The 13752-nt window shown below is 39.2% G+C and overlaps 1 protein-coding gene across 1 annotated transcript in view; it reads left to right on the top strand.

The window, feature by feature from the left end:
• Positions 1-13752, top strand: part of PREX2 (phosphatidylinositol-3,4,5-trisphosphate-dependent Rac exchange factor 2) — a gene marked incomplete at its 5' end in the record, with an annotated part of 302517 nt that overhangs the window by 90043 nt on the left and 198722 nt on the right. The window contains 3 exons of the mRNA XM_010848488.1: positions 8077-8210; positions 10940-11043; positions 12364-12513. Coding sequence (XP_010846790.1) covers positions 8077-8210; positions 10940-11043; positions 12364-12513 — 388 coding nt within the window. The remainder of the gene's footprint in view (positions 1-8076; positions 8211-10939; positions 11044-12363; positions 12514-13752) is intronic.

Raw genomic sequence — 13752 nt, 5'->3', positions numbered from 1 at the left:
TGGATGACTGATGGCATGACAGTTACAAAACAGTTCCTTCAAGAATTTTGGACATTAGGAGCCTTGAGCTAATGTTGAGTAACAGCTAATGTTGGACTATGAAGAAGGCTGAGCACTGAAGAATTGATGCTTTTGAACTGCGGTGCAGAAGACTCTTGAGAGTCCCTTGGACTGCAAGGACATCAAAGCAGTCAATCCTAAAGGAAATCGACACTGACTATTCATTGGAAGGACTGATGCTGAAGGTGAAGCGCCAATACTTTGGCCACCTGATGCGAAGAGCCAACTCACTGGAAAGAGCCTGATGCTGGGAGAGATTGAGGGCAGGAGGAGAAGGGGACGACAGAGAATGATATGGTTGGAAGGCATCATTGACTTAATGGCTAGGAGTTTGTGCAAACTCTGGGAGAGTGAAGGACAGGGAAGCCTGGCATGCTGCAGTCCATGGGGTCGCAAAGAGTTGGGTACAACTGAATGACTGAACAGCAGCAGCAGCAGCTATCTGAGTCTTTCCAGGAGCTCCTGCAGACCATGCAGACTATCTTAGAGATGACACTGTTGCTCCAGTAACCAAAATTATCTTCAATGGAATCTTAATCTGGTATAACATAGTATGCATTATTTCTACTTTTGGTTGATTATTGTTATATTTCAAGTAGATCCCTTAAATATTCAGGGTCTTATTTCCCCATTCATCATATGAAGGGCATTAAAATCTCAGGTGTAACTTGTCTCTCTAGTGTTTTGTATCATTAAATTGTCATTACATTCTTTTATGTTGAATTTAAGTAAACAAACAATGGAGATGTATTGTTCTCAAGTCATATGACATAATAAAAAACCTGGCTTTCGAGCAGATTTGGTTTCCAGTCTGGACTCTAACCTTTAGTTTGTGGATAAAGCACCAGATCTCTTCAACATGCAGTTTGGGTTATTACAGGGGTCAATGAAGTAAGTGAAAAGAACTTTGAACACTGTAAAATGCAGATGAGAGGTAATATTTTAAAGCTTTGGTTTAGTGGTTAGATTTTACCCTTAAGAAATCCCCTTCATTTGTCTAATCTATGCACCTGCCTACTGAAAGGGTTATCTTACTTAAGTTATATGGCCCCAGGCAACAGAAATGAAAGGAAACTTAATTTAAAAGATATTGAATAGTTCATGAGATAAATAGAAGAGCTTCCCTCTCAGGCTCAAAAGGCTGTCTAGTCAGCTGAAGCTCTTTGACAGTCTCATTAGTGCCCTAGCTAGAATGGGTTGTTTGTTGTTCAGTCGCTCAGTTGTGTCTCTCTGAGACCCCATGGACTGCAGGACACCAGACTTCTCTGTCCTTCACCACCTGCCAGAGTTTGCTCAAACTCATGTCCACTGAAGCAGTGATGCCATTCAGCCACCCCATCATGTGTTGCCCCCTTTTCTTGCCCTCAGTCTTTCCCAGTATCAGGGATAAGTTCTAATAATTTTTCCATTCTTAATGTTGCTTCATTCAAGATATAAGATCAAAATCCAAGATTCAAATAATCTTACTTGGGTAAATTTGCTCAAGGGAGGGCAAGGGCCCTTAATTGTCCATCAGCCAACTTCCTTTTGGGGAGAAACTGATATTCCATTTTAGGCAATCTTTGTCTCTTTTAACAGTTTACTGAAGTACTATAACCCCCATTACACAGATTTTTAAACATAAGGACTATATAGCTTAAATGTTAGTCACTGAGTCGTGTCTGACTCTTTGGACCCCATGGGCTGTAGCCCACCAGGCTCCTTTTTCCATGGGATTCTCCAGGCAAGAATACTGGAGTGGGTTGCCATGCCCTCCTCCAGGGGGATATTCCCTATCCAGGGATCAAACCCACATGTCTTATGTCTCCTGTATTGCTGGCAGGTTCTTTACCACTAGCGCCATGCCAGGAAGCCCAAAATAACATTGGTGGTTTAGTTGCTGTCTGACTCTTGTGACCCCGTAGACGGTGGCCTGCCAGCCTCCTCTGTCCATGGGATTCTCCAGGCAAGAATACTGGAGTGGGTTGCTAGTTCCTTCTCCAGGGGATCTTCCCAACCCAGGGATCGAACTGGGGTCTCCTGCATTACAGGTAGATTCTTTACCGAGTGAGTTATGAGGAAATCCCCAAAATAATGTTATGCAGATTTAAATGAATATTCAGTGATGATGAACCGTAGCCACAGGTGTAACTGTGACCATGGAACATACGGTAAACTCCTCTTCTGTCTTGGGCTCTGGGAAGCAGTTGGGACTACTGCTCACCTAGAGGTCTCATAGAGCAGGCCCTGTACTCATCTTCATCCCCGTGTCACCAGAGTTGCTGTTCTATGCACTTGAGTGCCTGAGCTCAGGCTTCCAAAGCGGTGTGACTTCAAGTGTTAACAAAACACCACAATGCATCAGAATCTACTGAATGGTCCGGGACTTACCAGATGTACTCTCTCTGGGGATAGTGCCAGGGAACCTAGAAGCGTTCATAGTCCCATCAGGTGTGTCTTCTTAACTCTGAGCAGCATTGTCCTAGGTGCTTTGCTCTTTTCTGACGGTCTGCCTCGCTTGTTTTATTGCTTCCACACTTTTTGTTTTCTAGCTCATTTGTTTGACACCCTCATTTTGATGGACTGTAGGGCTGATGAGTGTTTCCTGGCAAGCTGATGCTTTTAACCATATCCTATTTCATTTCTGTAGCTTGGCTTCTTTATCCCTAACCCTAGCATCTCTCTTGCCATTTCCAGATAATGAAAAAGAAATTGCACATCATTTTCAAAATATCATAAACCTCATTCATTTCAAAGATAAAGCTGTGAGTTTTTGTTTTTTTCTGCTACAGAGAAAGGTAGATTATATTATTTAAGTTAGAGGAAAATATGACACAACATTAGTCAAAAACAGACATTTATTAAGTGTCTGCTTGCAGATCAGATGAATTTGAAGTGAGAGGAATATTGTGATTACACAAGAGTATATCTACACTTGGCCAAATGTTTTTCAGTATTTATAATACTCCATGTATCTGTGTTTCAAGAATTTTTAATGATTTTTATCCAACATTGTTGTGGAGATAATATACAGATTAAATCATAGTAAGTCAAAGGCACAGTGGCCTTTTTTTCCCATCTAAAAGATGAATCTGATATAAAGAGAAGACATTCTTTTAGAATGAGGTTTTTAGACAAATCTGTATGTTTTGACATGGATTCTTTTAAGTGCATAAAGGTTTTCCTAGGAATTATTTAAATTATTCATGAAAATATTTCATGTGATGATAGGAGGTTACCATGGTAGAAGATAGGAAAGGTGATACTGTACTAATTCCTAAATTCTGCTGTTAAATGTTAAAGACATATCACCTCAGTAATAAAACTGTCTCAATAGGATTTAGTAAAACGTGCATTATGTGTATGTTGTGAGATAAACTTTGTCTCTTTTGGTATATGTATATATTGTAAGATACTCTATGAAGCATAACAGGAATTCTAGAAACTGTGGGTGGTTGGGTTTGATGTTCTTACCCCCATACAACTTCATTCATTGATAATTAAGCAGATGCTGGAGAAGGAAATGGCACCCCACTCCAGTACTCTTGCCTGGAAAATCCCATGGACGGAGGAGCCTGGAAAGCCGCAGTCCATGGGGTTGCTGTGAGTCGGACACAACTGAGCAACTTCACTTTGACTTTTCACTTTCATGGATTGGAGAAGGAAATGGCAACCCACTCCAGTGTTCTTGCCTGGAGAATCCCAGGGATGGGGGAGCCTGGTAGGCTGCTGTCTATGGGGTTGCACAGAGTTGGACACAACTGAAGTGACTTAGCAGTAGCAGCAGTAAGCAGATGCTTTGAGTCACTTATGGAAAGAAGTGTTGACTTCGAAGAGGTCAGTTCATCTTATTCTGATTTTTGATTGGGAGCTGATGGGAATTTATGGTGATGCCTTCAATATAATGCATATTAGTGAGAGGTTTGAGAGCTTGGCATGATGTCAGTCTGGATTAACTGAATCAAAAAGTCAAAATATTTAAGTATAGGGTAGAGGAGAAAGACCTAGGGGAACTTTGAATCAGATGTAACATGGGGTTACCATGCTGCTGCTGCTGCTGCTAAGTCGCTTCAGTCGTGTCCGACTCTGTGCAACCCCAGAGACAGCAGCCCACCAGGCTCCCCCATCCCTGGGATTCTCTAGGCAAGAACACTGGAGTGGGTTGCCATTTCCTTCTCCAATGCATGAAAGTGAAAAGTGAAAGTGAAGTCACTCAGTCATGTCCAGCTCTAGCGACCCCATGGACTGCAGCCTACCAGGCTCCTCCGTCCATGGGATTTTCCAGGCAAGAGTACTGGAGTGGGGTGCCATTGCCTTGTGCTGATAAAATCTTGTGCTTAGTTGCTCAGTCATGTCCAACTCTGCAACCCCATGGACTGTAGCCTGCTAGGCTCCTTTGTCCATGGGGATTCTCCAGGCAAAAATACTAGAGTGGGTTGCCATGCCCTCCTCCAGGGGAATCTTCCCAACCCAGGGATCGAACTCAGCTCTCCTGCATTGCAGGATTCTTTACCGTCTAAGCCACCAGGGAATGTGTTGTAGGGGACTGGAGAAATAATAATATCACTTCTATATTCTTCATTTGCCAGCTCAATCCAAATGGTTGATTCATTTTTGGAGGTGTTCATGTTATGGGAAACCCTGACAAGCTGGAGAAGGTCCAGAGGAGAAGTAGGATCTTCTAGGTTTCTGAAGTCAATTCATATCATCAAAAGGCAATGGTGTAACAGAACTTGGAAGGCAGAAGGAACATCTTAGCTATGTTCAGATTTTGGTGGACCTTTCATGATGAAGGGGGCTTCCCAGATGCTGCCAGTGGTAAAGAATCCACCTGCCAATGCAAGAGACACAAGATTTATGGGTTCAGTCTCTGGATCAGGAAGATCCCCTGGAGTAGGAAGTGACAACCTATTCCAGTATTCTTGCCTGGAGAATCCCATGGAAGGAGGAGCCTGGCGGGCTAGAGTCCACAGGGTCGCAAAGAGTCAGACACGACTGAACGACTAACTCTTTCACTTTCAACACATTTCAGCCCAGTGCTTACAAACTCCCCTGAAATTCAGCTCACTGAGATCCTTTCTGATTATGTTTGGCTTTCCAAAGAAGTTACATTTACAGAGAGAGATTGTGTTGGCCTTACTCATGGGACCATTCAGAGTGTATATTGGTTATCATCACAAGTAATAGATCCATTTTCTATTTTGCACAGTGGTCCCATGAGTTCTTCAGTGCTTAGACAGTATCTCCCCTGAGGCTGTATAAGAGGATGGATTATAGTTAGCTCAAATTCACATTAAATTTTCCTTATATTTATTAATGAAGATAATCACCACAAACAAGTCAGAAAATGTATTGTTGGTATTTCATTCATTTAGGAATACATCTATAAATAAATACGTACATATTTAACCTGGGAAACTATTTGGAAGACTGGTTAATATGCACATTAGTATAATACTAATGTAACAGACTATATTTTTGCCTTGGCACTTATGGACTACTGTATGGAATAATCTAAAGTGAAGTGTTTTGCACCATTTATAAAATTGCTATTGATAAAGCCACTTTTCATAATGTTATTTAGGTCCCTTGTGCAATAATCTATATGATGTTTCCTTTTTTAAATTTTAAATTTTAAATGTCATTCTAATTTTTTTTCTAAGGAAGAGATGTATTCACTATAAATTTGAAATCATTGCCACTGCAGTTGAGATTGATGTTTACATTTGATGACAGTTTTTGCTTAATTATCACATTGCAAAATATATGAAATTGTGTGAATGTTTGACAGATCTCCATTTCTATCCATTTCTACCCTTATGACGAAGGGAGAGAGGGAAGTATTTCAAATGTAAAATGTGTTTGTAATATAGATACCCAGACTAACACAGTGACACTGTCTTAATTAACTTCTCTTTTGGGAAGTTTCTTATTATAGTTATATGATTTATTTTAATTTAAAATTTTAATATTAATCAGGAAAATATTCATTGTTAATATGAAAATATGAAGTTAATATTGATGTTCTCAGTTTTAAATATCAAAAAAGACCAGACATATTTAAAACAGAAGTATTCTTACAAAGCAAACTTAACAGAGCTCTACTGAAAAGTTCCCCTTTTTTTTGTTCCAACTCAGTGACTCAACAAGTTAGTTATGCTAGTTTAGTTTGTAGAAACAAATAGACTACAACACTTATGACCTGCTAAATCACTTCAGTCATGTCCAGCTCTTTGTGACCTCTTGGACTATAGCCCACTGGGCTCCTCTGTCCATGGCATTCTCCAGGCAGTAATACTGGAGTGGGTTGCCATGTCCTCCACCATGGGATCTTCCTGACCCAGGGGTTGAACCAGTGTCTGCTGTGGCTCCTACATCACAGGCAGATTCTTTATTACTGAGACACTGGGGAAGCCCAATGGCTCAAAGTAGACATTTCTGGTCAGTTCACATGACACTCATGTGTGGGTTCTGCCCAGTGGGCAGTTTCCCTTTGTTGATGGTTCAGGGGCCCAGGCTCCTTCTCTCTTGTGCTTCCTCCTCTCAACCTCCCATGATTAGTACTTGTGTTAAGAATCCGTTTGTTGCTGATCATATGACCTTCATGGGCACTCAGTAAGGGTTTATTCAATGAATGAGCATGCCAGTGCATCTTTTAATAACTGTGGTGAAAGGTTTTATGGATGGTTGCTCTCTTTAAATAGATTTTTTTCCTTTTATTTCTTCTTTTGTCTTCCTTTCCATCCTAGAAGTTGGGACAGTTGGCCTTCTGTATTCCGGGTTCTGCATCCAGAATTTCAGCCAACTTCAGATTGAAACTATTTGGGGAAAAAAAAATTCCAGAAAGTTTCATAAAACAAAACTTGCACCAGCAACTATTAGATAGTATTTACATTATATTTATGACTATTTATGTGACATTTTGGCCACCTGATGCGAAGACCCTGATGCTGGGAAAGATTGAAGGCGGAGGAGAAGGGGACGACAGAGGATGAGATGGTTGGATGGCATCACCAACTCAATGCACATGAGTTTGAATAAACTCCGGGTGTTGGTGATGGACAGGGAGGCCTGGCTGCTGGCTGCTGCAGTCCATAGGGTCAAAAAGAGTCAGACACTGAGCGACTGAACTGATGTAACATTTACATTGTATTGGCTCCCCTAGTGGCTCAGATGGTAAAGAATCTACCTGCAATGACTTGGATTCAATCCCTGAATGGGGAAGATCCCCTGGAGAAGGGAATGGCTGTCCACTCCAGTATTCTTGCCTGGATAATCAATGGACAGAGGAACCTGGTGGGCTACAGTCCACAGGGTTGCAGAGTCTGACCTGTCTGAGTGACTAACACTTTCACTTTACATTGTATTAGATTTTAGAAACAATCTTGAGATTAACATGTACGGGGGAGGTGTGTAGATTATATGCAAATACTATGCCATTTTATCTATGCCTCTTGAGTATCCTCAGATTTTGGTATCTTTGGGGGTCTTGGAACCATTCCCCCATGGATATGGAGGAACAATTTTATATAAATTAAGACCTGCTAAAAATGGACAATTACATGTACTTTCCATTTGTTCATAGAGCTCTTTTCCCAGACCAAGGAGAGGAGGAGGAGGAAAATGAATATTAGGAACATTCATGTCATGAGTTAGTTTGAAATGATCTCCTATTTTTAGAGAACAAAGATAACATTCATTATATATGCTGTGTAAAATATGTAAAAAATTTTTAAATATTATAAATATTTAGTATTTAAAAATATGTAAAATATTTAAAATTTTTTACATATTTTACACATATGTAAAATAACTAAAGAAGACATGGAATCTCTTAAGAGGAGCTGTACCTACTGATACTCACCTGGAGGAGACTGGGAGGGAAGGACACCTAAGCTCAGTATATTAATACTTAAACTATTTGAATTTTTATCCTGTTTGTATATTGCATCTTTAAATAAAAACAGGAGGAAAAAGACTGCGTGAAAGTTTCTGTTAAGTAATCAGACATTATTTTCTCCATTTTTCCTGATTTAGGGGTCCAACATTACTGATACCTGTACAGAAATGCTAATGTGTGGAGTCTTACTGAAAATTTCTTCTGGAAATATTCAAGAGCGGGTATTTTTTCTTTTTGACAACCTTTTGGTGTATTGCAAAAGAAAACACAGGTAAGAATGTAGACAGGTAATACTTTAAAAGCTGTTTATCCACTTCACAGATTCAACATTGTCTCTGTGCCCCCATGACCTCATCAGTAAACTTCCATGTATTCTCAGCCCTTTCTCCTTGCTACTTCAAGAAAGAGAACATGATCGGATTAGAGCCAGGAAATAATTAAATTATTGTCTCTCTATCTTAATGAGCTTTTTAAAAAATTCCTTTTTTACCACCTGTGAAAATGAACCTATTTATTTCTTGTAGTATGCTCTTCTCAATTTTTTGTGTTTAGCAGCAAGATTGGGATTAGTAGATGTGGGTTTCAGGAAAATCTAGAACAGGCTATTAATTCTACCTGTATGAAGCTCTTTAAAAATTAAAAGGTCATATGGACACCAAGAGGGGAAAGGGGTGGTGGGATGGATTGGGAAATTGGAATTGATATATATACACTATTGATATAAGTATAAAATAAATAACTAATATTTATTGATATAAATATAAAATAAATAACTAATGAAACTGACTGTTTAGCATGGGGAACTCTACTCAATGCTCTGTGGTGACCTAAATGGGAAGGAAATCCATAATGAGGGGATCTATGTATACATTTAATTGACACACTTGGTTGTACAGTAGAAACTAACACAACATTGTATAACAGCTATACTCCAAGAAAAATATTTTAAAAATGCATATTCTCTGCCAGGCGTAATCTCAGAATCACATGAATTAATTATATAATATTCCCAATAAATTTATAAAATAGGTATTTTCACTATCATTGTTTTGTAGAGAACAAAAGGTTCTCACAGAGAGGTTAAGTAACTTTCCCATAAATAATAGTTATAGAAATGAATTTTGGACCCATTCAGTTCTAATTCAAAGCCCACTTTTATTGCAGATTGTGATAAAATGTGTGTGCCTCATGAAAGATGACAAAAAATAAAAGGGGAACACTTTAAGATAAAGGGATGAATAAAAAAAATAGGTAATTCAAGTTGTTTAGGTGCAATTATTTTTTCCCCAACTTTAGTCAAGTATTATTGACAAAGTTATAAGATATTTAAAGTGTACAATGTGATGATTTAATATAATACCCATTGTGAAAGGATTCTCCCACTAAATTGACACATCTATCTAGGTCCGACTGAGCGACTGAACTGAACTGAACTGATCTAGGTTTGATTATTAAAGACATCTGTTTGAGAATCAGATCTTTTTTTTTATTAGAGTTGTTCCCATCCTTATATATATGACTGCCCTCAAGGTCAGAGCTTTTGCAAAATTAACTGTCCAAATGATGTTACTATTCATGGTCTCATGGCTGTAACTGTTAAATAAATTAAATAATAGGGAAAGTTTTATAAAATCAAAATCCTGCTGCTTGGCAAATAACCATAATGTATGTATGCTGCTGCTGCTACTAAGTCGCTTCAGTCGTGTCCGACTCTGTGCGACCCCAGAGACGGCAGCCCACCAGGCTCCCCCATCCCTGGGATTCTCCAGGCAAGAACACTGGAGTGGGTTGCCATTTCCTTCTCCAATGCATGAAAGTGAAAAGTGAAAGTGAAGTCGCTCAGTCGTGTCCTACTCTTAGCAACCCCATGGACTGTAGCCTACCAGGCTCCTCCGTCCATGGGATTTTCCAGGCAAGAGTACTGGAGTGGGGTGCCATTGCCTTCTCCGAATATATGTATAACATGGACCAAATACATATGAATGCAGAGGAGAGAAGGGGAGGGAGCTCTGCATTAATGCACTTGACAACTTAACTTTTGCTTAGTGTGTATATGTAACATGATACATTAATAATTTCAGTATATATTATGAAACATATATTAATAATTTTAGTATATTCAGTTGTTAGCATACTTTTGTCAACAAGTCAAATTAAATAGTTCAGGTCAATTGAAGTCTCTTGGATGACTAAATGTTGCTTAATCTTCTTGAATTATTTCTTAAAATCTTTCCTCTTTAATATATTTTAAAAGCAATCTCCCCTGAGTGTTCAGTGATTCAAGTCTAAATATATCCATAACTGACTAATTCATTATTACAAAAGCTCATCTGAACCTGGATTTTTTTTTTTTTTTACTTTGTGTTGCTCAGTTTTTAAGATCAAAGGCTGGTACTAGTGTACTATACACAACATTTTGAAATGTTTTAGACTATTTTATAAATAAATAGGATCCTTATGAAGGATTATAGGTATATTTGAGAGACTTATTCTTCAAGTGTACAGTTATCATATAACAACAATATGGGAAAAATATTTTAGAGCTAGTTAATGCTGAATAACCTCCAGTACAGTCCAAGTCTCTTTGAAGAGGATCATAAGTATTAACTGAAATTTACCAGGAATTGAGAAAAAATTACCAGCTACTTACTGAAAATTGAGAAATCAAGTGAAATTGTGAATAACCAACTTTTAGTGTCTGTCAGAGTTTGATTGGGGATCTTTGATTTCATATATTGAGCAAAAGCATGTATTCACCCTCCCACCTGTGTGTTGTCCTTGGCTCAGGGCTTCCGTGTCTAGCACCATCTTATAGAGCAACCTGAACTGTTATGAATTTGAGGACATAAGTAAAAAATCACCAAGAGCTTAATGTTTGATATTGTTGATGGAACTAGAATCTCTTTCTCAAAGAATGGCTTAAATTATCTTGCTTTAACAAGGTTTTGCCTTAAGTTTAGTAACCATGTTTTTTGTGTGTGATTTTCTTCTTGTTGTAAGACGGTTGAAAAATAGCAAAGCATCTACTGATGGACATCGGTACCTTTTTCGTGGCCGGATCAATACAGAGGTGATGGAAGTGGAGAATGTGGATGATGGCACAGGTAAATGATTGGTAAATTTAAAATGGAATGCCAATAATAAACTCCCTTGTAAGATAGACTTTTCAATTGAATAATTCATCTGCAGTGAATTTGAGCTTAGAAATACTTTGATAGGCAGAACAGTTGGAGGAGGAAGGGAAGATAAGAGAGAGGAGGACTCTTTTAAAATGGAAAATTATCTTCACTTGAAGCATGTTCGTTTGTTGTTGTTCAGTCGCTAAGTTGTGTCTGACTCTGCGATCCCATGGACTGCAAGCGTGCCAGGCTCCTCTGTCTTCCACTATCTCCTGGAGTTAGCTCAGATTCATGTCTGTTGAGTCGATGGTGCTATCTAACCATATCATCCTCTGCTGCCCCTTTCTCCTTTTGCCTTCCATCTTTTGCTAGTCATGTCCGACTCCTGTGACTCCATGGACTGCCTGACAGGCTCTGTCCATGAGATTTCCCAGGCAAGAATACTGAGACCCAGAGATCGAACCATGTCTCCTGCATTGGCAGGTGAATTCTTTACTGCTGAGCCACCAGGGAAGCCCAAACCATGTTAAACACTAGCATCAAACACAGAGATACAAAAGTAGCTGGGAGTGTCACAAACTAGGAGTTGTGTCCATAACGTATATAGTAGTTTGATCATGATGCTATTAAAACATCCAGCTTAAGAGCTGTCATAGGCAAGCATTGAACCTCCTGGAATTAATTTTCATTGGTACAGGCTTGGAAAGCCATTCAAAAAGTAGTGCCAGATCCTTTTTATTCTTTCTTGACAACTAGTTTATTTGTGTAGTTGGCCAGAGGCCAAGAATATTTGACTTCTAGAAAATGTGGTCTGTAGTGCAGTGTTGGGCAAACCATAGATTGCAGTACAGTAGTCAGATTTGAATTGAATAAGATGGAAATTCTTAAACTGTTCATTAAAACTGAATGAAATGAAAAATGAAATGAAATGTTAGTCACTCAATCGTGTCCGACTCTTTGCAATCCCATGGATAGGGGATCTTGCTGACCCAGGGATTGAACCTGGGTCTCCCACATTACAGGCAGATTTTTTACCATATGAGGTACCAGGGGTCCCCTAAAACCGAATAGATTTTTTAAAAAGTTCAACTGTTAATGTTGTGAATTAGGGATGTTCCGTTTTTCAGATCTGACTGCATTTAGTGTATAAAATTTTCTTTATTTTAAAAAATTTTATATTCTTCAATACACACATATAAAGATATTTTGAAGAATTCAGTGGTTTTGGAACTTTTTTGATATGAATGATTGTGTTGCTCTAATATATATTACATTTGTTGATTCACTTTACCTATTAATTTTCAGCTGACTTCCATAGCAGTGGACACATTGTTGTTAATGGATGGAAGATACATAACACGGCCAAAAATAAATGGTTTGTGTGTATGGCAAAAACACCTGAAGAGAAACATGAATGGTTTGAAGCTATTTTGAAAGAACGAGAACGGCGGAAAGGTGCGTATATGGATTGAGCATTATAATACTTTGTGAAGATTCAAATTTAACAAGAAAGCAGAAAATGGGCAAAAGTTATGAGGAAGTAGATGGTGTTTGATGTTCACTTACATTAACTAGGTGATGTTAGCCCATGCTAAAATACGTTTTGAATATTTCCAATGTTGTTCAGTTCAGTTGTTCAGTCGTGTCCGACTCTTTGCGACCCCATGAATTGTAGCACACCAGGCCTCCCTGTTCATCACCAAATCCCGGAGTTCACTCAGACTCACGTCCATCGAGTCAGTGATGCCATCCAGCTATCTCATCCTCTGTCGTCCCCTTCTCCTCTTGCCCCCAATCCCTCCCAGCATCAGAGTCTTTTCCAATGAGTCAACTCTTCGCATGAGGTGGCCAAAGTACTGGAGTTTCAGCTTCAGCATCATCAACTTTTCGCATGAGGTGGCCAAAGTACTGGAGTTTCAGCTTGAACATCATTCCCTCTAAAGAAATCCCAGAGCTGATCTCCTTCAGAATGGACTGGTTGGATCTCCTTGCAGTCCAAGGAACTCTCAAGAGTCTTCTCCAACACCACAGTTCAAAAGCATCAATTCTTCGGCGCTCAGCCTTCTTCACAGTCCAACTCTCACATCTATACATGACCACAGGAAAAACCATAGCCTTGACTAGACGGACCTTTGTTGGCAAAGTAATGTCTCTGCTTTTGAATATGCTATCTAGGTTGGTCATAACTTTCCTTCCAAGGAGTAAGCGTCTTTTAATTTCATGGCTGCAGTCACCATCTGCAGTGATTTTGGAGCCCAGAAAAATAAAGTCTGACACTGTTTCCACTGTTTCCCCATTTATTTCCCATGGAGTGATGGGACCGCATGCCATGATCTTTGTTTTCTGAATGTTGAGCTTTAAGCCAACTTTTTCACTCTCCTCTTTCACTTTCATCAAGAGGCTTTTGAGTTCCTCTTCACTTTCTGCCATAAGGGTGGTGTCATCTGCATATCTGAGGTTATTGATATTTCTCCCGGCAATATGCTTGTGTTTCTTCCAGTCCAGCATTTCTCATGATGTACTCTGCATATAAGATAAATAAGCAGGGTGATAATATACAGCCTTGACGTACTCCTTTTCCTATTTGAAACCAGTCTGTTGTCCCATGTCCAGTTGTAACTGTTGCTTCCTGACCTGCACACAGATTTCTCAAGAGGCAGGTCAGGTGGTCTGGTATTCCCATCTCTTTCAGAA

This window comes from Bison bison, unplaced genomic scaffold (assembly GCF_000754665.1).
Source record: "Bison bison bison isolate TAMUID 2011002044 unplaced genomic scaffold, Bison_UMD1.0 scf7180017864267, whole genome shotgun sequence".
Classification (NCBI taxonomy): Eukaryota; Metazoa; Chordata; class Mammalia; order Artiodactyla; family Bovidae; genus Bison; species Bison bison.
The sequence above is the reverse complement of the archived record's forward strand: the minus strand, read 5'-3'. Positions and strand labels throughout refer to the sequence as shown.